The following is a 23,070-nucleotide window of genomic DNA, read 5'->3' as shown; positions in this document are numbered from 1 at the left end:
GCGATCGTTGGAAATCCACCCTGAAGGGGCTAAAGTCAATATAATATTTGTTTGTCGTGGCAGGCGTCGTTCTGAGTTTGGAAGTGCACGGAATACATTATGGAATAATAATTTCAATAACTCCGTGATTTTTACACTTGTGTTATTTTATATCGCTTGGACATTCAGCCCTTCGAAAATCTCATCAAGACTCAAGAGATTCAAGACTCAGGTGGTTACCGTATACATCGCCATTCCTCGTGCATGTGTCAATGCCTCGTTGCATCAAGTCACTGGACTTACGCCGGTAATGAAGTTGGTTTTATTTTTTAGATCCAATAATGTTGGTGGAAGAATGACGGATAATTAATACTGAGGGGACCAACTGAAATGACATGTATTTTGCCGGGTAAGTTCCCTTAAATCGTAAAAAAATAAAATATTGGAGGTTCACGTTCATTTGGAAGATCGATCTAAAAATAACAAAAATCCTCTATCAGTAGACGAATTAAGCACCCATTGAGTCCTTCACCACTACCACTCCTGGTCGACTTCGGTGAATGGTATCCCCGCCTGGAAAAGAGCACCGTTTCCCAAGCAATGTTGACAGAAGGGGGCAAGCACCCCTTCCGTTGGCTGCCGTCCCTCCAGCACATGGCCTGTGTGAAAATAATCGAGACCCTGTGGAGGAATTTTGAGGACAAGGACCTGGTAATAACAGCCTGCGAGAAAACATGCGTAAACTATACATACGCAGGCTGGACACCCCGTGGTGCTTCCATAATCAACAAGATTGGTGGTACTGTGGACGAACTGTCCCTCCCTAAATCGATAAAAATCTCGTTGAAGAGCTTTCTTCTGCCAATGGTGGCTAGGGCCACGAAGTGGCTGGTGGAAACTGGAACTGACGTTGCTCTGAGACCGAGAGAGGACTGGCTCGAGATCATAACCTATCTTGTAAACAACTTCTGCTGGTCCAACTTTGGTTACGTTGATGGTGGAAAAATGTTCAAGGCCTACGTTGCGAACAAAGAGACCATTGACTTTGGAATTTGGGAGCAGCTGTGTTTCTACTGCGTCGAGGATGATATCATCAGATTTGCCAAGACCATTGACTGGGACAATTGTAGAGAATTCTATCGTTCGCATTATCCAATCTATTGGTACTGGAAGATTTATGGAAAATTTCCCACAGAGGAAATGTTCATATCGCCATTTTATCTTGACTTCAAGAATCTCCTCGATCAGGGGTTCTACGACAAGGAGAATATCCTAGGGACCATGTTCAAGTACAGCGTCAGCTGGGAATTACGTCTCGATCAGATGGAGAGGACGTACATATCAGCGATGAAGTACTTCTGGAATTGTGTCAAAGATGATGCAAGGGTGGCTCAGTTTATATTAGAAGCGCTCTGTGGCCAACCGTCCACTGAGGGCTCGGTCTACTTGTTGACGGTTATGCAGGAAGAGACTTTACTTGATGGCATCATTACCACGTTTAAAATTCATAATCGCACGCACTTGCTCCGGTGGCCTTGGATTCTCTTCATTGATGATTGGATACGAGCCTTCGAGGTCGTTGACGCATCCTTCTTCCTGAGATTTTTCAGTAATATGGAGACAAAGAAGAGGGATAATGAGGGCTTCAATGAGAAGACACTGTATGAACCTTTTCTCAAGGTCTGGAGAATCTTCCATGATAGATTTTCTTCTGAGGATGAGATTGTCAATCAGGCGTTTTGGAGGATTCTAGAGCGAAAAGATTATATTCTCTGCAGGATCATGCTCGACGGAATGGCGATCCATTTAAAGGAAAATTTTCTTTACTGCCTGAAGGATTATGCGAAGTTCAAATCTCATAGTAAATTTTGTCTTCAATTCACTGAGCAAGTTATGAATGAAATTGACGAGAATGAGTTCATGTGAAGGCTCATATGAAACTGTGTTTTAAATAATTATCTCCTTTTTGTGATAATTGTAGATAATTTTGAAAATTTTCCGTACAATTCGAATAGAATTGTATTTTTTTTATGGTGTTTCAAGTACTTTGGATAATAAATCTGATTTAGTTGAGATACAAAAATGCGAGTGGACCTTTTAGTATTTATTTTCTCCTGACTCCCATTGAAACCCAACCAAATTCTTTTTTCATTCTAGTCTTTTTACAAGATCGTAATTTTGATTAGTTATCACTTCAAATTGAACCGCCATTTTGGGGTACTTTTGGGCTACGAAATTTTTGCGGTTTGAAAGACACTCCATAAGCGTCAGCCATCTTCCCTATAATCTGAGGTTATGTGATGTAGTAAAATGACATAACCTTAAACGTTTTTGTTGACGTTTGAAGGAGTGGTCGAGAGCTCTCGATACGTTTGAAAATATTGGTTGAGGAGTAAAAAGTCGAATAATCATGCAACGAGAGGAGAAACAACTGGATGCTGCCCTCGACGCGATCATCATGAGGGTCAACGATCTGAAGACAGCAATTGCCTCGATGATCTTTAAATTGGAGCATGAGTATGAAACACTCAATTGGCCGAGTTTTCTGGATAATTTCGCACTCGTTGCAGGACATGTGAGTGAATTTCTCATACCCAACAATTAATTTTGAATTGATTACAATGAACAGTTAAAAAAAAATTCTGTTTTAGTTAACTAGTCTGTCGAAAATCCTGGCACACGACAAAGCCCCCAATCTTCGTAATTTGACAGTTTTACCTCTCCTTTTGAGTCCTGAGAAGGACGAAGAATTGATGAGAATGACTGAGGGGAGAATATCAACTTTTGCTCATGATCTAGTCCCTGATTATTTGAGGACAAAGCCGGAGCCTCAGGCTGAGCAGAAGATGATGCAGTTGGAGGTGAAAGCTGCCAACTTGAGCTATGATGCGTCACACGTAAGAATTTCTCCCATTTTTTCACATCAAATTTCCATATCTTAACTTCCAAAGAGATTTTTTAAACAATAATTTTCTTTTAACATTTAATGCCTTAACAGCCTTTAATCCTAAGAGTCATTCTGGTTCATTCATCAATTATTTTTTGGGATTTCTATTTTTTTTTATCGAAAGAACCTGATATTTAATGCAAAATTTCTCTTTTTAACTGCACACGACACCACAGGACTGCAATGTAAGGAATATTCTCCAACTACTATCGACAATTGTCCTGTACTGAACTTTTCTATTTCAGAAACAAGTTGCTCAGTACAACAAAGTCATAAATCATGTCTGGGATATTGCGAATAAAGCGAGGGAAGAGTGGGAGAGCGAGGCTGGAGCCAGAACAGCCCAGGCACAGACCAGTAGTCCTGCTGATACGAATATCCTCGTGGCAGCTGTTGGAATGGGAAAAGGATTAAAGGTAAGACCTCAATAAGGTGGACCTCAATCAGCGCTCTCACTGAATTTATTTCTGACAAATATTTTTTATAGTCTGATACAGTACAAATGGTGCAATCTGGAGTGAATAACGTACCCTCGGGGATGATAGTGGGACGTCCTGGGAGCCAACCGGGAGCTGGAGGACAGGGACCAATGGGGAATCCTCAGAGTAAGAAAATTATAATAAGGAATATCATTTTGATTTTTTTTTTTTAGAAATTTAATTTTCCCAGAAAGATATCCACAGATGGTCGGTAATTAAATAAATTAATTGTTTTTTCTATTCACAGTGGGACAGATGGGGAAGGCCCCAAGTGCCATAAAAACGAACATCAAGGCAGCATCTCAGATTCACCCCTATGGAAGATAAAATCTCCTCCAATTGAAACGTATTTAAATAAAATAATAATTATCATATTTAAGTAATTATTGGGTGTGTTTTTGATGAAACGATTGCGTGAGACCTGGGAGACAATTTCCGGTTAAGGACTGACACGATTTTCGTCTCAGGAAAGCCTTGCTCCTCCAACCAACATTTCCTGTCGTTCAATACCAAATATTCTGCTGGTGCCTGCAGGAGTAGCTGAAGGCCTGTATAGACCTCTGCTAATTTTAATTTAGACTCATTCTCCCCCCAGAGCTGATTGATCTCTGCGTAGTATTTTTCGTCCAGTTCTTTGCCATTGAAATTGTAACGCGAGACGAAATTCTGGAGATAAGTTTCGAAATTTAGACACTTCGATGACCTCACTGATTTTCTCTTTGTTTTTGTTAGGTTAATTTGATCTGTGGAATGTATTGCAAAGGCAATTCATTAGGTAAGCAATAAATTGAACGGTTATGTGAGACTTATTTTTTTAATGATAATGACAATCATTTCTCAGTTCCTGTTTGGAATACTCACTTTTACGACAGAACAATTCGAGGACTGCTCTAGCCATCAAACAAATTGAATGGGTCTCGTGCTCCTCTTCCCCCATGCCCTCCCACCTTTCCGCAGGCTCCTGACACGCGAGCCTCATGAAGGTCCGTCCTAGGACCTCCCCCTGAGGATCACGGATCCTTTCGTACTCCCTTTCGAGCCCTCGAGCCATCGGAAAATTCTTGAAACCGGGTTTATCCTCGGCGCATTCGAGTTTGTGGTAACAACAGGACATCATGACCAGAAGCCTTGCGTTCTTCATATCCCTGAAGAGTCTCAAGGCGTTGGTGCTGAGGTCTCCACAAGAATGAAGTCCGATCAGACAGAATTTTTCGTTTTCGTTATTCGTGAAAGACTTTAAGAGCTTTTCAATCGCATCTGACGAATCTTTCGTCACTTTTAGACAAGAATATTGGACTGAGGGGCGGGAGAGAGGGTGAAGAGTGTACTGACGACGGTTGGCGGTAGCTGTGATCGAGGGATTCGACTCTAGCCCAAGGACGCGGTAGTTGAAGAGGTGGTGGAGTAGTTGACACACGTAGCCCTGGGGAGCGAATATCATTTCGATGGTATTAGGTGGAATGAGGATAGATTAAGATTAAGATAAATATTTACCAATCCAGCTCCTAAATCCACGATCACTTCCAGCCCTTCCCTCGCACACATTTCATGAGTCAACTGCGCTAAATAAAATGCCTCATGTTGTTTTTTCTCGTTCAACCCGAGAGTCAGTTGTCTCTCAATTGTTGAAAAATCATGTTTCAACTTTGAATTAACAACAAAAGTATTTTTCGAAAGTTCTCCCCGAATTTTTACGCACGATTTGACAAACTGGCGAAGACTTGAAGGCCAGTCTTCGCGGACGAGTCCTCCAGTCACCAAAATATTCAGTTCTTCAATATTTAACGACTCCAGAGCTTCAATCCAACCATTCGGGAACTGGTCCATCACTTTATCAACAAGAATCTTAGTGACAGGAGACTGGAACAACCACCGATGCTCGACCAGCAGTTGTAGGGTCTCGTTAAACCCTATCATCTGAGATAATAATTAATTAAAGAATTTAATCATCGTTACCAAGGAGTGAGGGAAATTTCCGTTTCAAAATCATCCTGAAAATTTCCCTTTCTCTCCGAGCCTCCCCTCCCTCCCTCGGAATCAATGCAAAACCACATTTTTTATTTCAATAATTAATTTAATTCCTATAAATTTTATGTACAAATCCATCTTTTTCTTCATCTTCTTGACGTGGATTACCACAATCATCTCCATCTCATCGCCATCCTCCCAATCCTCATCATCCTTATCTTCTTTTTGGTTATCCAGCAGCTTGAACCTTCTCCTGCTCCTCCTCCTGATCCACCACCCGCCAGTTCTCCTCTCTCCTCTCCAACAACTCTTTATTAACGCCCCCAATAATCGCCCTGCCAACCCTCACTCCATCTTTCCCGGGCGCCAAATATTTCTCCGCGACAGTGATCACATCCTCCTTACTCGCAGCTCTCAGGAGCATCCTCTGCCTCTGTACGTCATCCTCAGTGATGCCATGAGTGAATCTCAACAGACCTCTGCTGCCAGGCGCCACAGGCGCGTCGATCTGTTGGAAGACCCCGAGCTTGGCTTCGTCCAAATAATTGTCCTTGAAATCAAAGGTCCTCAGGAAGTCGCAGGTTCTGTCGAAGGTATCGAACGTCTTCGTACTGTTGGGGTCCCGGAAGGAGTAGAACATGAAGACCCCCTCGGGGGATAAGGAGGCCCCGGATCCATACGCTCCTTCCTTCTCCCTCACTTCCGGCAGCAGATAAACTGACGAAATCAGTTTACCGAGGATTCTCAACGCAGGATAGTCAGGATGTGCGTAAGGTACGGTAAGAATGGCCTTCGATGTGTAGTTCGTGGTATACGGCATCACGTGATGAATCCCCGACACCTTCTCCCGGATGGAATCGGAGTCTTGCTCACTGGAGACGAAGTTTTCGGTCTGATCAGAAGAATGAGAAGCCTTCAGCGGATCGTAGAAGTCCTTCTGAAGGCTCTCCACTATGTTTTGACTATCCTGATCCTCGGAGTAATTGACAGATGACCGCAGACGACTCTTATCAATGACCTGCGCTCTGATCTCTTGCATCTTCTGAAGAATCGGCGACATGTCCTTCAGCTGAGACAGCTTCTTCATCCGCGATACAAATTCAAGACCAGACAGCTTCTCCTTCAGTTCAGCAGAGGACGACACGAGACTCGCAGCAGAGCTCATCGCGTAGTGATGACCCGAATCGGCAATCCCGCAGGAGAGATCGACCGCCGAGTTCCTTACGAGAGTCTCGAAGCGTTTGAGATCATCAAGCTTTCCCTTGTTGAACAGCTCCTCCCAGAGTTTCCACATATCCGAGGTGTTCCTCAACAAGCAGTAAGAGGATATCAGAATTCCTTCCTTGAAATTATTCATTTTGCTCTTGTCATCACTGATATGCGTGGAGAAGCCAAGACCTCCGGACTTCAAGGAACAAAGACGATCGAAGGTCCTGTAGTCGTGTTCTTGCGTACCCATCTTGGCGACAACGTCATTGAAGATCGGAACGAACTCCTTCAGCTCCGAGGACAGATGCTTCGTGTCGAGGATGCCCCTGTAGTAGAGGATTCCATTGGTTGGCTGTATCGATACCTGTAGGGGAACCCCAGAAACCGTGACATCAGACACCTCGTAACGATCAACATCCGCCTTTAGATCCTCGATCTTCAGAGTCGGCAAGATGTTCAAATCCTCCTTCTTCTCCTGGTCCTTCCTGAGAATCTGTCCAGTCTCGAAGATTTTGTCTAGGTCCTCTGGTTTTTGCTCTTGGAGCTTCTGCTGTATCAGCTTATCCTCTGCCTCGGCCATTCTCCTGTCGTAGTCCTCCTCCGGACTCATAGTGAGGACCAGTCTGTGCGTGTTCTTGAGAAGATACTTCTCTACGAGCTTCGTGAGGTAGTTTGGATCCTGCTGCAGCTTCTCCTTGAACCTCGCCAGGGAAGTATTGAGCCTGAGGCTCTCAACGATATCTCCATCGTGGTTCCACAGGGGAAAGACACTGAAGAGCAGATTCATCCCGAAGTTGGAGGATTGATGCTTATTCCGCAATTCGATGGAGTGAATGACAGCCTCGACATGATCTCTATCAAATCCTTTGGATATGACATCTTCCAGGATGTGATCAAAGGTCGTCTCGATCTTCTGAAAGTTCTCGGGATCGACCCCTTGGAGGGACACGACGAAGATGGTGTCCCGGCACTGAGAGTCGTAACCCGTGAACGGACCGAATCCGCTTCCCAAGTTCGTCTCGATGAAGCCTTTGTAAAAGGCGCTCGTAGGCCCCTTCAGAAGCAGCTCCGATAGAATATGCAATTCTAACGTTGTCTGGATGTCTTTGATGTCATTGCAGAGGTGTCCAACCGCGATTGAACTCTGCTTAGTGGCATCCGGTGCCATTGGATCGATCTTGCAGCCAATGTGCTCACGTCGAGGACCTGCCCATCGTTTCTCAGGTGGGACTAACGACCCAGATGTGTCAATCTTTCCACCAGAGGATAGATATCTCTCATCCATGAACTTCAGATGCTCCTCAAATGGAAAGTTACCGTAGGAGAAGATCTTGGAGTTGGAGGGGTGATAGTATTTGGAATGAAAGTCCTTCAAGAAATCGTGGGTTAAGTTGGGTATCTCCAGGGGAAGCCCTCCGGAGCATATGCCATAGGTATGACTTGGGAGGATTAAGTTCAAGAGCTTCTCTGCGAAAATCGTTTGGCTTTCGTTGAAGACACCTTTCATCTCATTGTAGACTACTCCTTTGATCACAATTGGAGATGACTTTGACGTTAGGTCTGAGTGCTCGAGCCTCCAGCCTTCCTGGAGGAAGTCCAGGTAGCGCAAGCGGGGGGAGAATACTGCATCCGCGTAAATCGATTGAAGGTTTCGCAAGTCCTTCGGATTTTGCGTCGAGAACGGATAGATCGTGTAGTCAGGACCGGTCATGGCGTTGAGGAAGGTTGCCAGTGAGCGGTGGAGCATTTTCATGAAGGGATCTCTGATCGGGTATTTGTCACTGCCGCAGAGGGTCATGTGCTCAAGAATGTGAGGGACACCGGTAGAGTCGAAGGGAGTCGTTCTGAATCCGATGCTAAAGACGTTGTTCAGGTCGTCGCGGTTTAGGTGGAGGTATTGAGCACCGGAGGGGGTGTGCGTCAGGCGGATTGCCTCGACGTGCATCTCCGGGACGTGGGAGACTTCGGTTACTTTGAAATTTGAGATCTCGTCACCTGGGGCGTAACGCAGCGGGGGTGCCAGGGTGGCTGAAGGAGGGGTCGTGGTGATTGCACGGGAGAGGGGGAGGAGGGCACGACGGGCGAGAGAGAAACGGTGAAACATTTTCTGGAAATTTTGAGAAATTTTTTAGTTTTCCAGTTGTCTACTTTCGTTCCATCAGTTTCAATAATACAAATTTCAAAGAAATCAATTTCACCAAAACATGAAGAGGCTCTGTCGCTACTCTTATTTTTCTTTATAAAAGAAATTCAATTAAAATTTTGACTTTAAGTTGAGATAGAACATTTCTCCAGCTTTCGCAGATTGTGTAGAAGGTGTAAATAATTCCTTAAATTGTTTGACATTTTTGAGGGTCCTAGACCAATTGCCGGTTCCGCGTGTATTGATTTCGACCCTAACCTCAAAAATATTTGAAGACTGTTCACTTACGGTTATATTCGATGATTCTTGGAGATACAATCCTTAGTGAAACACTCTCACTCTGTTTTTAGGTATATGAGTACTTTTAATTGTCCAGCACTGGTATTTCAGTCATTTTCATGATTTTTCAAACGTGAATTCTGATGAAATAGTACGGAACTCGGTAACTCCTCAGTAGCAGTCCGGAACTGCTCTTGGGGGTCTTGTATTGATTCGTATGAAGTTAGCCAACAGGTGATTGGTTTTCGCAAAATGAACTAATTCTACCAATTGTACTGAGCTTACAATACTTCGTTAGTTTCTCCTTTATTTTTGAATAAATAATTAAAAATTTAACATAAGTAGTGACCTCAGTGTATGACGGGTGGAAAACTAGTTCTAGTACCAAAAAACAATGGCCGTACAATTTAGGGACTCTATGATTCTAGTTACCTGCGTATTAGTATATAAATTCTCTCATAGCTTAAAATGTGATATAAAAACAACTCATCGTTTATATTTAACTCACCCATGACTCATTCTACATATATCCTCCATCTCCACCGCACCCTGGCCCCAGTCTTAGTTGAAAATACGTTCCCTGAATGATGAAGAGTCTCTAGTAAGAATGGAGGGTCCACGTACACCAATGGATAACCTTCTGAATGTGCTCTCGGGTTTCTCAGCGGGTCACGAGAAAGCCTTGAAGCAGGGTATCTACAACGCAGTGGCCCTCCTCGTCCTTTTCCTGACGTGCGCTGCAACCTACGGCTTATATCTCATCCTCCATCCCTTCGTCAAGCCCCTGATATGGGCCCTTCTCTGTGGAAGTGTGCTCTTTCCCTTCAAGCTCTACATAACGACGGCCGTGCAATCGTGGTTCGCAGAAACCGAAAACTCCCACGAACCCCTGCTGATGCACCTGGCGATGGTTCCAGTCAGAATAGCTGATAGAATCTCTGACACAGTTGGCCATTTTCTCCATCAGCGCCTCAATTATGTAGGTACCCTAATAGGAGTTGTGTCTGGGGTCATCATAGTGTACTGGTACACCCCCAACATCCTCATCTGCCTCATTTGGCGCTTAATTCAGCTGCTAGTGGCCTTGACCTCTGTCTTCATCGACACCTGCAATATTTACATCATCTCGACGCTGGTGATAGGGTACGTTTCCATTCTCTACGTGTACTGGACACCCAGGAATGCCCAGCAGTTCAACTACGTCTCCATCATTCTGTGGTTGATTGTCTCTCTTTATGTCTCCAACATCCTGGGGGTTTACGAAGTCGCCGTCTTCTTGGCACTTCAGACCCTGTGCATCATTGGCTTTACGTATGAAGTGATTGTCATTATGGAAACTAGGGAGGCACTGGGGAAACCTCTGACATTCGCTGAGGCTGTTCAGGTAGAATGACTTTAATTGTGATTGAAAAAGTATAGAGCATTGAGAGCTTTTCAGATATACTAGTAACTTCTATGATTTTTTTTTACATACGGTATGATACATAATAGAGATCAAATTAATTATTTAATTATTTGTTATCATCAATCAGATAGCGGTAACAGGGGAGGAGCAACCCCTGGAGCCTCGATCCTCTGAAGAACGCGAAGAGACCGACGTCTTCCCTCAGACTTCGGCGCCCCAGCTCTCGCCAGACGATATAAAAGAGCCGTCACCGTCCGTCCCCAAAAGACCCTTGAAACTTGCAGGAAAATCTGTCTCTCTAGACGCAGACGTAGAGAATGTGCCAACCAGAGGAGACTCAAGACGATCCTGTAGTTTCCCAAACGCCAGAGTCACTCCTCGTGACAGGTACGTCCTCAGGAGACTGAGGACTGAACTCAGAATATCTCTGGACGCTCCTGAGGACGAAGTGGACACCGATAAGTACATGTATGGGGCATTTTACGCTTGTGGGGGAATGCTCCTCTGGAAGCACAAGTGGATTCTCACGATCTTGACTCTGCCAATTGTTTGGTACTTTTTGAAACTCTTGGGGAGACGTTCAGGGTTTTGGAGGTACGTCCAGGGACAAACTGAGAGGTTCGTCGAGTTCCTGAAGGCCTGGAGTAAGGAAAGACAACAAGCGCTGGCTCCAGCCCACGTCAGGGGTATCTACAAAGTTTATCTCATTGTCGATAAAAACTTCAGGGAAATTCTCAAAGGATCTGTCGACGCTGTTGTCACCATTGCTGTCATCCTGGCACTGTTGGTATTCACCTTTTGCGCATCGATTTTCATTAGTGTTCAGATTTATGGGGAAGGCCTGCACCTGGTACAAGTCACAGGGGAAATTCTCAACACTTCTCTTGTGAATAATCCCGATATCGATTGGGTTCCTCAGCAGTGGGAGGAGTCGGTTAACTCTGTTCTGGATAATGCTTATACCTATGGAAGATCTGCCATCTCGGATGGAATCAAGGGTCTCATGAAGGGCCTGGAGCCCTCCAAGGCTGAGGTTCTTGAAAAGAAAGTTCTCGAACTGTGGGACAGGTTGTATCAGGCCTGGATGATGTCCGACGAGGACCCAGGGATGATTGGGCCCACGGTGGATGTCAGTGCTGCCATGACAGCTTGGGAGAGCATCAAGGAGAGTTTCGGGAAGATGCCAACGCAGATATTTAACATGACGGGAATCCAAAACTTTGCAAGGGAAAATGTCGGTATTCTCATGCAGGTGTTGGACTCGGTGTGGAGCATTGTCAAGGGAAACATGTCCGTGGTGATGAGTGTGCTGACGGAGTTACTGTATGTGGTGCTGATGAGTGGTTCTGCTGTCCTGAATTTTACACTCAGCACTGTAGTCTTTTTCACAACTCTGTTTTACTTGCTGTCCAGCAGTGGCAAGACGTATAAACCCATTGAACTGATCGCCATGTTCAGTCCAATCAGTTGCTACAGGTGATGATTTTTTAACGGATAGAGCTTTTAGTTCATTTTATCCACATTCATAAATGGTAGATCATTTTTTTTACTTTTACTTTTTGGTACATGAATACCATTCATGATTCACAAAACATTCATTGAATTTTTAGAAGTAGAAATTATACTAGATTTGGAAATAAATTGATTAATAATGTCTTTTCTCTTTTTGTCTGATATGTTTCATTAATGAATGCAGCAAGGATTTTTTGGGAGGGTACGTGCATGAAAGTAATTCAAGAATGAAGTGGCCCATTACATTTTTGTAATATTTGTTACAGATTTGCAATTGCTCTTCAGGAGGCTGTGATTGCTGTGTTCGCAGCGACGTTTAAGCTAGCGTCGTTTTTCGGAATGTGGACCTGGTTTATCCACAATTTGTTCCAAGTGAAGATTGTCTATCTTCCCTCGGTATTTGCCACTGTGCTGGCAGCGGTGCCTTTCCTGGATGCTTATTTCGCCTGTATACCTGCTACTCTTGAACTTTGGTTCACTAGAGGCCCTATGATCGCTGTTCTGTTCTTCATATTTCACTTTCTACCTTGTAACATCGTCATCACGGACTTTTATAAGGAAATTAAAGGGTGAGCCAAGGCAAACAAAGTTAAAAGCTTTTTTTTTCAATTCTCGAACTATCCCAATTTTATTAATCGATGCACATGTTTGCCATTCACCTGCTCACAGAGGTGGCCACCCATACTTGACAGGATTGTCAATAGCTGGTGGTATTTTTTGCTTGGGAGTTGAGGGAGCCATCTTCGGACCACTTTTGCTCTGCTGCATCATGGTGGCCATAAACTTGAGTCGAAAGTACATGCAGTCTGTCTCTGAAGAAACTTTTCACTCCCTGAAATCTCAGATTGATCAGCTGGATGCTGAACCTCAAGTATCCCCATGATTCCAGTTCAACCTAGGGAAACCAAACCGTCCGCATGCGCTCGTGCTTCCATGCCTCGTAAAAATCACATTGTTAGCTATTTAAGTCGATGATCGTAAGTGCTTATTGATGAGTTTAATCAGTGATGAAGAAATTTATCAATCTTGGAGACTTGACTGTCGTTTACACTTTTAAAAACTAGTCAATTGTAATTTAATCGATAGTTTTGATATCTCGATATTCTGTTGTTCCTCTTCGGATGAAAAGCGATCCGAAAAAGTTCTTGAATTTCAGTCTAGAGCGTGTGTTAAGAATCGGATTAGAGGAAATTTTATTTGTTGGAAAAAACCATACTTTCTTATTTTTAGATGTGTCGCGATTTTTTTTACTGTGTTAAATATTTGATATGATATTTCTCTAGTTGGATTTATTTGTGTTTATTTTTCCGTGGGGCATAGTTTATAATGCATTTATTAAGGCATTAAAAATGTTGCTTAACAAAGTGAGAAGTCTTCAGAAATTTTTGGGCTTATCTTCTCTGGCTATCTCACTTACTCAAATAATGATAACATCTTCAGCGTTCGTTTGTCTAGTTCACAATTCGCTTGACATATGCCAAAATTACTATGTGATTTTTTAAAGTTTCTATTCATGCAGTGTAAAATGTTGAAATAAAATTACAAATATTATTCTCAAAAATTGTAAAAAAATGTTTAATTGGATTTATACATTGATTGGTGGTGCATTCGTGGTACTAGTGGTCTTGATCGTACTTGAAATTCACGCACATTACGACGTGTATTTTCCACCGTTAGTAGTTACTAAAAATTTTGGCGAATTCCCTTGAATTTTTCCATTAAATTATTTCTTAACTATTCACACTCTAAGAATAACGACAATTTAGAAGGACCTTTATACAGGGTGGTGGAGTGGCATAAATGAAGCCCAGAGTTGTGACAGTAATGTCCGGTAACTGATACATTCCAAATGTAGACTCCGCTAACAGAAAAATTGTTTTCGATCCTTTGAGCAGGTGAAAGCCATTCTCTGAGAATCTCGGAGCGCCAAAACCGTCACCATCGAACCAAACGAACAACTGGGTGCAATTACTCGTGATTGTAACGTTGTAGCTACGCCAATAGTGATTGTACATATGATCATGCTTGCTCCATGGGAGGATTGCGCTGACGGACACCTTAAGATTACAGACAGGCAGATCGAGTTCCTTAAGAGGCGCTGGATAAACGTAGTTGATAGGGGCTAGTTGCTTGTTGGAAGAGGATCTGAGAATTAATTCGATTATGCAATTTGTCTTTGCCTCCTCGAATGTCAATCCACAAGATGCCTCTTTCAGAACCTCCTGGAGGCTCAGAGTGGGAAGTTCTACTGCAGAATTCCCTGGCTGCAATAAAATTAATGAATTATTACTAATTGGTCTAGTGTGTGTATCTTGAGTGAAGATGAAATAATAATAAACTTGATTTGAGAGAATGGAAATGATTACCCACGATTTATCAACCTATTCAAAATGATAGTCTTAAATAAACAAAGGGAAACCAACGTACAACAGTAACTTTATCCAGCAGCTTAGTATGGATCTGTGGCATCGTGCCATTCCAAATTCTGTGAAAATTCATCTCCACATGACAATCGACAATCTCCACCAAATCATCCGACACGATAAAAATTGTCAACTTATCAAAAGTAAGTCTGGAGTTGACAACAACAGGTGCAAAGAATTCCTCAGCATAATAATGCAGCATCTTCCACCTGCCAGCGACATCAATGGACGACCACGAGGGTGCTGCCCATACGTCGTTGAGCTGCCAATAGAGTGCCCCCATAGTCATACCCTCGCCGATTTCATTGACATCACTCTTGGCCTGTCTATAACTCTCAGTTTGAATTTTAACAGCCACCGCCTGTTGAATCTGACTGAGATAGATGTAGTTCTGAAAGTCCCTCTGGGAATCCCCAGTGTCTGGAATCCGGAGATTCATTTTAATCTGCATATTCATGAAGGCATCACCACCCGGGAGATGCTGTCGATGCTTGAGGAAGTCAGAGCCAAGGACGAGATCGATTTCAGGATTTTTGCTGTACTCTTTCAAGGTCTTGATTGATGGTAATGACTGGAAGCCATATTCCGACGAGAATCTTGGTCGTTTATAGGTGTTTATGTCCCAGCCATTGGCTATGTAATTGTAGTAGTGAATGTCACCATAGATATTGGAGTAAGGATTCGACTCGATCCAACCATTTTGCGCACTGTAGTCTGCGTTTGTAGGGCTGGAGGCCAAAAAGGGTCTCGACTTGTCATTTTCCTCAACTTCTGTTTTTATCAAGTCGATGTAAAGTTTTATGTAGTCGTCCTTGTACACTTTTTCGTTACCTGTGCCGTACCTGTAAAAAAGTAGATCCTTTAAAAGGATTTCTACAGAATTTCTTAAGGGATAACTGTGTAAACATGTGATCGACTACAGGAAATGTAATGAAGGGATACGCTAGGGGTCCTTTACACTCACCAATTCCCATACAATGCAGCCTCATTCTCATTATTACCAGCCCATAGGACCACTGAAGGATGACTCTTCAATCTGGAAACGGTCTGTTTCACTTCCTCTCGTACTGAAGCTAAAAAATCAGGGGTAGTTGGGTACATTGCACAGGCGAACATAAAATCCTGCCAGATCATGATGCCGTACGTGTCAGCCGAGTCGTAGAAATCATCGCTTTCATAAATTCCTCCACCCCATAGCCTCACCATATTCTGATGTGTCATCTTCATGTGCGTCAGTAGGTAATTGCTGGCTATTCTTCTGTTGGATTCACCCGTCAGAATACTTGACGGGATCATGTTCGTTCCTTTTGCGAAGATCGGTACGTCATTCACCTTGAATTTTTTAAAAATTCTTTCAAACTTTTATTGGAGGTCTGTAAAGCAATATTATAGATCTTGAAGAGATATTCAATGGAATTTCTTGAAGGACGTCATGTACAGAATAATCTTTATACCTTGAAGTAGAAAGTCAGGCCCTTTTTCAAAGGTTCTTGGACCAGTTTGATGGTCCGGAAGCCAACACTTCGAATTTTGCATTCTGAGTGGCTGGGGGTCATCAGGGTGATATTCAACTTGTAGAGGTTTTGATCACCGTAGCCGCTTGGCCACCACCTGCTGATTTTTGATTCTGGAATTCTCATGATTACCGATAAAAATGAAGTTTTCTGGTTGTTCGTAATTCTGAAGGTTGTGCTGTTGCTGGTAAATTCTCCGGGATCATGTCTCCAGGGCTCGCCGATCCAGGGGTTTCCCTTCAACTCAGGAGCCGCTATCATCAGGCTAGTGACCAGAGTCCCTACAACTGGTTTTGAGGGGCTACTGGGGGCATTCTCCAGGTGAGCAGTCACTGTTACACTCCAGAAACCCTCTGCTAATTCTATGTCTACTGTGGTGTCGAAGAGAGTGGAGTCGTTGAACGTAATGAGCTGGGGAATATTCCATAGACCTGCAACTGGGAAGGCTGGTCCCCAGTCCCAGGCGAAACTCGCCTGCATCTTACGAATGTGATTCACGTGGCATTCGCCGTTGTACGACGAGGGCACGCATTTTGGGGGAATGGGGTAAGTCCTTGATTGATTGTTAGAGAGAGATTCCGCCACTTTTACCGCCGACTCGAAATTTATGATTATGTTGTTGTTTTTCGCAATCTGGAATTTAATGTTGGAGAACCAGATTATATTTTTCAGCGATAATTTCATTGAGGTGACACTGAATTCCTCGAGTTTATCATGACAACAATAAAGATAATCTGACGAAATATATGTGACAAAGCGATAGTGATAGATGCGATCTGCATTATGAATTGATAAAATTAAGAGACTATCAGTACAATTTTTTTAAAACCATGATTGACTTTGTCCTCCATGTACCACACTTCTCCGATAACACTTACAGTGAGATATTCCTTCACATCGTAGAAGTACCGCAAATGCATGTTCCTGGTGTTCCCCAGTGTATGACCATTAATTGAAATTTTCGCGAAAGTATCAACGCCCTGGAAAACCAGGAGCACTCGTTCAGCTGCAAATTCCTCTCCAGTGACAGGAAATTCATTTCGAAAAATTGACGACGAATTTCCCACCCACCTGTAAGCCACATCGTTATCTCCATCAAATAGTTGGATGCCTCGTTCCTCTGCTAAGACTGAATATGTATCCAGGGGAGCTCTGGCAGAGCCAATGTGCTGGTCTCCCACCTCGACATCCCAAATGTCCAGGAGGCGGGCTTGCGAACTGAGTAAGCAGCTCAGGAAAATAAAAGCTCTCAGCGACATCGAGGTTTTGGTTTGTCACAGAAATTTTCTCGACCAGTGGATAATCCTTAGGTTCCAGCCGCTAGGATTTATCATGAGCTTGGTATTTCACTGTCATTCATGACTCGGTGGCACGAATTTTCACTCACAGAAGTGTAGAAGCCGGGGGATCTCCTTATATCAATTGACAAGTCCACTTTGTCCCCACTTCATCACTCAAGTGCAAGTAATCTGACCTTGTGAAGTTTGAATCCATATCAGTGATCACGTGACGACAGGCAGATGCAGTTGACATCTCGTCCAAATCATTGGCATTAAGTGGTGGTAGCAAAGATTGCGTTCACCATCGTAGTTCATGGGCTACCGCTATTAAATTTTTCGGTTGTAGCCGCTAATGAGCGCAATCAGACTCTCCTATAATCTCTACCTACAAGTTATCTCTAAATCGAGACGTGTGTGTGGCACAGACACCGTCATGACCTATCGGTTATTTACATACAACCGATACAATTGTGTTTCACTCTGATGGTATATTCTTATCGACATCCTACGACACCCCGGAATTCCGAGATTCGCCTTGCCATCTGTATTCAATAGTTTACATGACAGTCAGTGACAAGAAATCAGTATTCAGGTTATAATTTACGTCGGGTCTTTGTAAATTATTACTTGACATTTATAAGCTCTCGTGAGCTCCAAATTTTCAAAGCCCCATTCTAAATCTAAATCGTTCGAAACCCCTTGTTTACCGTCCTCGATCATTGTTGACTAACCTCTCCGGAAATTGAGTAATTGTTGGAGGTGAATACGAAGGGATTTACGTGGCACCCTAATTGTTTAATAATTTCACCGCTCGCGGAAAACAATTTCCTAATACTTTTCTTCTTTGGAGTGCTGAGGAGAAATGGCGTTCGAGGGAAAGTATAACACTAAAAGTCCAGGTAAATGGGTTTATTGAATGGGTTATTCTGAACTTGATCGTGGTATCACAGGGGAGTCGTAGAAGGACACAAGTCAGGGCGTATTGCCTTCTTTTTTTCCTCTCGAGGGGTAAATGGAATTTGTCGCAGGAAGAATATCAGAATATATATTTTTTTCTATATTTTTATATGGTTTTTAGAATTTTTTGTTTTTTGCAAAATAATACACCCTCCAAATGACAAATTTGGCCTCTTGGAAACCTCTGGTTTTATGGAAAAGTGTTAGGAGTTATATTTTTGAGAGGAAAATCAGTCGTCGCTGAACCTATTTTTTTTCACAAATTTTTAAACCATGTATTTCGCTACATATTGAGCAGTGAGGAAGTTGCGGTCAGATAGACATTCACATATTTGTCCTCGAAAGTGTAATTTTACCCGGGTCAACTTCTACCTCCGCGATAGTATCTCTCGGAAGTCTTCAGCTCAAGTTCTCTTCCTTATCATATTCGTATACCTATCCTCCAGTCTCAGTATTTTGCCTTTTTTCATCAACAACTCTTTTTCTCACCTGTAATTACGTCTATGATTGCATCACCAGCGGTGAAGAGGCTCATGAGAGAAGCCCAGGAGCTGCGGGAGGCTACAGAAGAGTACTGCGCTGTTCCCCTCGAGGACAATCTCTTCGATTGGCATTTCACCGTGAGGGGACCACCCTCTTCACCGTTCGAGGGAGGTGTCTATCACGGGAGGATTCTTCTGCCTCCTGAATATCCGATGAAACCACCCAACATCATTCTACTGACGGTAAAGCCCTGATCACTCACCAAAGATCTGAAATAATTAGGAGACTTGAATGTGAAATATAATATTGATGGTCATGTTTACCAAAAGACTGTTAAAAATCTCAGAACTACTGTTTTTCATTGTCTAGCCAAATGGAAGATTCGAGGTAAACAAAAAAATCTGCTTGAGTATATCAGGCCATCACCCTGAAACCTGGCAGCCTTCTTGGAGCATCAGAACAGCTCTCCTAGCTCTGATTGCCTTCATGCCCACACCCGGCAACGATACGATTGGTGCACTTGATTACACTGTCGAGGAGCGACAAACGCTTGCAAAAAAGTGAGGAAAATCTGTTTCTTCGCCTAAAAGTGGGCATCACAATTTGACGAATGAGTAAAAAATTTATAAAATCGATTAATAGATCCCAGACTTGGCAGTGCGAGAACTGCGGAAAGATTGTTGACTTGCTATCCAAGGACGGAAAATCAAAACCAATTACTCGAGAGGAGGGACACATATTGGGATCGATAACGCTGAAGGTAAATGTAATTTGATTATTTTATTTAATTTTTGTGGAGTTCTGGCTCGCGAAACCACCATTTACGTTAAGTTTCTGATAAATAAAATCCAAAGCTCATTTGTGATTTCTATTTTGTGATTTTACTTTTATTCTGAATTGAAAAAATATGTATAATTGGTTGGTTTAAAGGCCGAGGAGGCACCACCGACCCCCACAACATCAGAAGTTCCTTCCCCAAGCGCCCGATTTCAACAGGTGTTGAGGCAAAGATTGATCGAGAGACAACGGGTCCACAGCAATTTCGTACAACGAACGTCAAACAGCAATTCCCTCTCCTCCTCGAATAATCTGTTCTGGACAATTTTAATAACCTCTCTGGTATCAGCGATAATACTTCTGGTTCTACGGAGGCTTTTTTTTGTTTAAATCCTACATTTGCATCCGCTGGCTGTGATGGTAAAAGCCCCCAGAAATACACAATTGAAAAGATCAATTCTTGAGATGGGATACATTTATACTGACTCGATTGTACCCAAAATATTGTAGAGCCTGGATTTTTATTGATCATGGTAGGAAATAATTATAAAACTGAGAAAAAATATGAGAAGAAATTGTCTTTTTTATTCGGTGAATATGTCTGGAATTATGGGGTTTAAGGAGAAAAATTATAAGGGCCTCTCTTAGAGGACGAAATTTAGCATTAAAAAGACCTGTAACTGTTTTGTTTAAACTTAAGAGCTTTGGAGATATCTTCGAAATAAATGAGACATAATTTTAAACTCTAATAATTAAAGGAATGAAACAATCAGGAAAAAGCTGACTTGAGAATTTATTGATATGATATTTACATACACTAGAATGATGCTTCTCAGTTGATTTCCTCCTTAGTATCGTGATCTTGCATCGTTATAATTATTAATTTTATCATCAGTTCCATGAACGACCAAAAATATTATTTATCGTTGTACAATTACCAACAACTATTCAATTTCAATAATCTTTCATTTATCATTTCTCTTGCTAAGATTGTACATAACGTTTAGCTTTCTTACAACGTAGCCAATAAAAATTATGAATATCAATCAACAAATCGATGAACAAAAAATTATTATTACTTCTTTTTATTAATTTTTATTAAAACCAATACTTCAACATTTTTTTTAAATATCAAACTGGGTCGACAGTTTGGTCCCAGTTCCATATAGTTGAATCATAAATTCATTGGGTGTCGCATCGACTTTGTAACAGTTGAAATTTAGAATTTATCACTGTTCAAGGAGGTTCAAGTGCTTCGGATTAAATGGAATTTCTGACTTCATTAAAAAATTTTAAGTGGACTCTCAATTTAAAAAAGAGCAACTGGTCTTGACAAGATCTATCAATTAATGTATTTGTAGGAACTACAATAGGGTTTGTTATGGAGAACTTTTAATTCAGAAAATAAGAAAATCCCTTCGACTTGAATCTCCCTCAATCAATTATTAAAGGCGTGTAATAATAAAATATTATGTAACTGTTAAATTGCTTTTAAAATATCGAAGATAGCCAATATATTTGTTCAACAGTGCCGTAAACATTTTCTCAATCTCTCCTCAATAATTTAAAACCAATGGTGGTTGCAAGAAACAAATTTCACAGTAAAATCTTCGCTGGAAAATTCCATCAAATTTTCATTGAACTTCCTATTAATTTTTTATCACAGAAATACAAAAAATATTTAATTTGAAAAATTGAAAGAAAATTCTCTTATAACTCACTCGGTTGAAGTTCTTTCTTGGCAGAAGAACAAGATCATAATTCCTGATGATAGGAACGAAAATTAATGGGAGTTAAAGAGGGATTCGATGAAAATTTCTACAGAATTCACAAAGGATTTCCAGGAAATTTTTTTCATGCATAGTAGTAATGGGTCATCAATCAGTGCTCTTCACGTCAGCATTAATTTCATACAAAAATACAATAATCGAAATCATTGAAGCATTATCATCTAGCACCAGTCCAATCGCCAGTCTCCTTAAGCGTTTTGTCGGTCAATCTCTCGATTTCCGTTAATAATTGTTCAGTGTCGGGATCGCAGGCATTATCAGCCTCAACGGAGTCCCACTCTAAACTGTTTGGGGTTGATACACGTGACCAGGGGGATGCAGTTAAACTGGACGGTCGACTGCAATCACTCGATGTTCTGGACGGTGATTCGATTGGGTGGCCGGAGGGTTCCGGGTCCATCAGAGCGGTTGTGAGGATTTCGTGCTCCCACTCGAGATCGAGGGATGACACAGGGGTCGAAGAAACACAGCCCGGATGCTTTAGGAGAGTGCGAACGTCCAGGGACTGCAGTGGAGTGTTCAGTCCAGAGCTTGAAATTTTGGTTGAAACCTTTTAATCGGGATAGCCGAGGTGTTACAGAAAAAATAATGAGGATATTCGATCTTTTGAATCATCTGATTTATCAATTGAAGTCCGTGTAGAAAAAATACTTGAAAAATAATATTATTTAATGGGTTCTGCAATTACCTCGTGGAGACACCAATAGCAGAATTCAGTCGAAAATATTTGGGACTGCCTCGTGACCAACGAGTATCTCCAACCAGTTCCAGTGATACTGGACTTCTATTTTTTTTCTGAAGAAATAAAATGATCAGAACCATTAAGAGCTGTTCCCATTGAATCCGCGGAAATTTTCATAGTTACCTTGAAACGTTTTAAAGATAGAAATGATAATAAACTGTCCATTGCAGCGAGAAACAGATATGATTCATTTTCAATTATTCCAATTTTCAGAAAATATAATTAACACAGAAAAAATTATCCAGAGACAGCTGTCTCTTGATGTTAAATTAAAAATTACAGTTTTCATTCACACTTACGTTTTTGATTTCTTCGCGGAATCTACATCTTCTCCATTTATGTACTGCTGCAACTGTACGAATAATTATCATGATTATCCCAAGCACAATAATTTCAGTGCAAAACGCAGGGGGACATGACTAAAACTTGAAAACTACTGCTCTACATCTTTTTTAAATTCAGTTATCGTGATCATGATTGCTGTTGCATTTTCCTCTAAAATATCTCATAAAGGAAAAATTGCAGTTTTGAAAGTGGGAATTGAACAAAAAATCTAGGTCTGCAATTTTTTTCTTCCAATCAAGCAGTTGACTAATTATGGTACCTCAGCTCGTTCTTCCTCTGGGGATTGAGTAATTCCGGTATGTCTGGAGTACCTGAATTAAGGGAAAATAAACAGACATGATGAGTGATGAGTGTAACAGATTGATCCATTACATTCATTAATTATTGTGGGTTCTGATCGAATAGTGCGATTGGGATGAGTCACGTCTCCTTTCGAAGGTCAAAAACAAATTTATTAAATAGAAACAAAAATTTGAATTCCACTCAGCCGATCTGGAGTCATCGAGGACTGAGAGTAGGTCGTCCTACTCAGATCACCCCCGGGTAAATAAATAAATCAATCAATTCATGACTAACCTGAAGGTGAAGGGGTCGGTGACACTGGGAAAGCAACGGCCGAGACAGGCCCCCATGACCTGTCACTCCACGGCAGACCGCCGTCATCTAAACAATTTTCTAACTGTCGTAAATCTCTATCAACGAAATAACAATCCTCTGCCCAATATTTACCCCTCTAAATAATCCAACAAATCGGAGACATTGTTAAGATTTGACAAGGAGATTTCTGTTTGAGAGACCCCTTCGTTCAACATTCCCAGCGCGGAATGGCCAACATGAC

At 42.0% G+C, this 23,070-nt stretch overlaps 8 protein-coding genes across 17 annotated transcripts; 4 read left to right on the top strand and 4 right to left on the bottom strand.

The window, feature by feature from the left end:
* Positions 1-3: 3 nt before the first annotated feature.
* LOC135166731 (uncharacterized) lies at positions 4-2,062 on the top strand. 4 transcript variants are annotated; one of them, XM_064129279.1, is made up of 3 exons: positions 4-211; positions 313-388; positions 483-2,062. In XM_064129279.1, exons 2-3 carry the CDS (start codon positions 375-377, stop codon positions 1,903-1,905), a joined length of 1,437 nt encoding a protein of 478 aa, XP_063985349.1. In that variant the 5' UTR covers positions 4-211; positions 313-374; the 3' UTR covers positions 1,906-2,062. The 4 variants fall into 4 exon arrangements, with proteins under 4 accessions (XP_063985349.1, XP_063985350.1, XP_063985347.1 ...); XM_064129280.1 differs by having other exon boundaries at positions 296-388; XM_064129277.1 differs by having other exon boundaries at positions 5-211; positions 480-2,062.
* Positions 2,063-2,283: 221 nt separating this feature from the next.
* On the top strand, positions 2,284-4,214 carry LOC135166737 (mediator of RNA polymerase II transcription subunit 8). The gene is made up of 5 exons (XM_064129287.1): positions 2,284-2,554; positions 2,631-2,876; positions 3,172-3,342; positions 3,414-3,531; positions 3,653-4,214. The coding sequence occupies exons 1-5, from the start codon at positions 2,390-2,392 to the stop codon at positions 3,730-3,732; spliced, it is 780 nt and encodes a 259-aa protein (XP_063985357.1). The 5' UTR covers positions 2,284-2,389; the 3' UTR covers positions 3,733-4,214.
* Positions 3,781-4,992, bottom strand: LOC135166734 (probable methyltransferase-like protein 25). Its single transcript, XM_064129284.1, has 2 exons — positions 4,267-4,992; positions 3,781-4,148 (listed from the first exon to the last, which is right to left on the bottom strand). Exons 1-2 carry the CDS (start codon positions 4,844-4,846, stop codon positions 3,781-3,783), a joined length of 948 nt encoding a protein of 315 aa, XP_063985354.1. The 5' UTR covers positions 4,847-4,992.
* A 466-nt stretch (positions 4,993-5,458) lies between these two features.
* Positions 5,459-9,354, bottom strand: LOC135166725 (presequence protease, mitochondrial). The gene is made up of 2 exons (XM_064129268.1): positions 9,014-9,354; positions 5,459-8,689 (listed from the first exon to the last, which is right to left on the bottom strand). Exon 2 carries the CDS (start codon positions 8,684-8,686, stop codon positions 5,603-5,605), a length of 3,084 nt encoding a protein of 1,027 aa, XP_063985338.1. The 5' UTR covers positions 8,687-8,689; positions 9,014-9,354; the 3' UTR covers positions 5,459-5,602.
* A 110-nt stretch (positions 9,355-9,464) lies between these two features.
* On the top strand, positions 9,465-13,958 carry LOC135166729 (transmembrane protein 245). 3 transcript variants are annotated; one of them, XR_010299745.1, is made up of 6 exons: positions 9,465-10,388; positions 10,537-11,885; positions 12,106-12,123; positions 12,188-12,490; positions 12,591-12,898; positions 13,817-13,958. XR_010299745.1 is itself a non-coding variant. In XM_064129274.1 (5 exons), exons 1-5 carry the CDS (start codon positions 9,612-9,614, stop codon positions 12,802-12,804), a joined length of 2,661 nt encoding a protein of 886 aa, XP_063985344.1. In that variant the 5' UTR covers positions 9,465-9,611; the 3' UTR covers positions 12,805-13,468. The 3 variants fall into 3 exon arrangements, 2 of the variants coding, with proteins under 2 accessions (XP_063985344.1, XP_063985345.1); XM_064129274.1 differs by lacking the exon at positions 13,817-13,958 and having other exon boundaries at positions 12,591-13,468; XM_064129275.1 differs by lacking the exons at positions 12,106-12,123; positions 13,817-13,958 and having other exon boundaries at positions 9,466-10,388; positions 12,591-13,467.
* On the bottom strand, positions 13,210-17,273 carry LOC135166728 (beta-mannosidase). 2 transcript variants are annotated; one of them, XM_064129272.1, is made up of 6 exons: positions 16,930-17,069; positions 16,737-16,838; positions 15,799-16,491; positions 15,309-15,676; positions 14,349-15,186; positions 13,210-14,185 (listed from the first exon to the last, which is right to left on the bottom strand). In XM_064129272.1, the coding sequence occupies exons 2-6, from the start codon at positions 16,776-16,778 to the stop codon at positions 13,667-13,669; spliced, it is 2,460 nt and encodes an 819-aa protein (XP_063985342.1). In that variant the 5' UTR covers positions 16,779-16,838; positions 16,930-17,069; the 3' UTR covers positions 13,210-13,666. The 2 variants fall into 2 exon arrangements, with proteins under 2 accessions (XP_063985342.1, XP_063985341.1); XM_064129271.1 differs by having other exon boundaries at positions 16,737-17,273.
* A 432-nt stretch (positions 17,274-17,705) lies between these two features.
* LOC135166736 (ubiquitin-conjugating enzyme E2 J1-like) lies at positions 17,706-20,026 on the top strand. Its single transcript, XM_064129286.1, has 5 exons — positions 17,706-18,037; positions 18,615-18,820; positions 18,948-19,138; positions 19,221-19,338; positions 19,509-20,026. Exons 1-5 carry the CDS (start codon positions 18,001-18,003, stop codon positions 19,743-19,745), a joined length of 789 nt encoding a protein of 262 aa, XP_063985356.1. The 5' UTR covers positions 17,706-18,000; the 3' UTR covers positions 19,746-20,026.
* A 408-nt stretch (positions 20,027-20,434) lies between these two features.
* On the bottom strand, positions 20,435-23,070 carry LOC135166739 (uncharacterized). 4 transcript variants are annotated; one of them, XM_064129292.1, is made up of 7 exons: positions 22,962-23,070; positions 22,809-22,895; positions 22,492-22,543; positions 22,187-22,239; positions 22,011-22,044; positions 21,834-21,940; positions 20,435-21,675 (listed from the first exon to the last, which is right to left on the bottom strand). In XM_064129292.1, exons 2-7 carry the CDS (start codon positions 22,862-22,864, stop codon positions 21,303-21,305), a joined length of 675 nt encoding a protein of 224 aa, XP_063985362.1. In that variant the 5' UTR covers positions 22,865-22,895; positions 22,962-23,070; the 3' UTR covers positions 20,435-21,302. The 4 variants fall into 4 exon arrangements, with proteins under 4 accessions (XP_063985362.1, XP_063985361.1, XP_063985363.1 ...); XM_064129291.1 differs by having other exon boundaries at positions 22,809-23,057; XM_064129293.1 differs by lacking the exons at positions 22,011-22,044; positions 22,187-22,239 and having other exon boundaries at positions 22,809-23,056.

Source organism: Diachasmimorpha longicaudata, chromosome 10 (genome assembly GCF_034640455.1).
Source record: "Diachasmimorpha longicaudata isolate KC_UGA_2023 chromosome 10, iyDiaLong2, whole genome shotgun sequence".
Taxonomy (NCBI): Eukaryota; Metazoa; Arthropoda; class Insecta; order Hymenoptera; family Braconidae; genus Diachasmimorpha; species Diachasmimorpha longicaudata.
The sequence above is the reverse complement of the archived record's forward strand: the minus strand, read 5'-3'. Positions and strand labels throughout refer to the sequence as shown.

Excerpts from the sequence above, each read along its gene's own strand:
- LOC135166737 (XM_064129287.1), top strand. The coding sequence starts at position 2,390 with ATGCAACGAGAGGAGAAACAACTGGATGCTGCCCTCGACGCGATCATC. Across the intron at positions 2,555-2,630 it reads TCGCACTCGTTGCAGGACAT|TTAACTAGTCTGTCGAAAAT; the intron begins GTGAGTGAATTT and ends ATTCTGTTTTAG. Across the intron at positions 3,343-3,413 it reads GAATGGGAAAAGGATTAAAG|TCTGATACAGTACAAATGGT; the intron begins GTAAGACCTCAA and ends TATTTTTTATAG.
- LOC135166734 (XM_064129284.1), bottom strand. The coding sequence starts at position 4,846 with ATGATATTCGCTCCCCAGGGCTACGTGTGTCAACTACTCCACCACCTC. Across the intron at positions 4,149-4,266 it reads CGAATTGTTCTGTCGTAAAA|ATCAAATTAACCTAACAAAA; the intron begins GTGAGTATTCCA and ends TACATTCCACAG.
- LOC135166725 (XM_064129268.1), bottom strand. The coding sequence starts at position 8,686 with ATGTTTCACCGTTTCTCTCTCGCCCGTCGTGCCCTCCTCCCCCTCTCC.
- LOC135166729 (XM_064129274.1), top strand. The coding sequence starts at position 9,612 with ATGGAGGGTCCACGTACACCAATGGATAACCTTCTGAATGTGCTCTCG. Across the intron at positions 10,389-10,536 it reads CATTCGCTGAGGCTGTTCAG|ATAGCGGTAACAGGGGAGGA; the intron begins GTAGAATGACTT and ends ATCATCAATCAG. Across the intron at positions 12,491-12,590 it reads TTTTATAAGGAAATTAAAGG|AGGTGGCCACCCATACTTGA; the intron begins GTGAGCCAAGGC and ends ACCTGCTCACAG.
- LOC135166728 (XM_064129271.1), bottom strand. The coding sequence starts at position 17,117 with ATGTCGCTGAGAGCTTTTATTTTCCTGAGCTGCTTACTCAGTTCGCAA. Across the intron at positions 15,677-15,798 it reads GCCTGACTTTCTACTTCAAG|GTGAATGACGTACCGATCTT; the intron begins GTATAAAGATTA and ends AAAAAATTCAAG. Across the intron at positions 15,187-15,308 it reads GCTGCATTGTATGGGAATTG|GTACGGCACAGGTAACGAAA; the intron begins GTGAGTGTAAAG and ends ACTTTTTTACAG.
- LOC135166736 (XM_064129286.1), top strand. The coding sequence starts at position 18,001 with ATGGCGTTCGAGGGAAAGTATAACACTAAAAGTCCAG. Across the intron at positions 18,821-18,947 it reads CCAACATCATTCTACTGACG|CCAAATGGAAGATTCGAGGT; the intron begins GTAAAGCCCTGA and ends TTCATTGTCTAG. Across the intron at positions 19,339-19,508 it reads TGGGATCGATAACGCTGAAG|GCCGAGGAGGCACCACCGAC; the intron begins GTAAATGTAATT and ends GTTGGTTTAAAG.
- LOC135166739 (XM_064129292.1), bottom strand. The coding sequence starts at position 22,864 with ATGGGGGCCTGTCTCGGCCGTTGCTTTCCCAGTGTCACCGACCCCTTC. Across the intron at positions 22,045-22,186 it reads TCCGCGAAGAAATCAAAAAC|TTTATTATCATTTCTATCTT; the intron begins GTAAGTGTGAAT and ends TGCAATGGACAG. Across the intron at positions 21,941-22,010 it reads TATCTTTAAAACGTTTCAAG|AAAAAAAATAGAAGTCCAGT; the intron begins GTAACTATGAAA and ends TTATTTCTTCAG.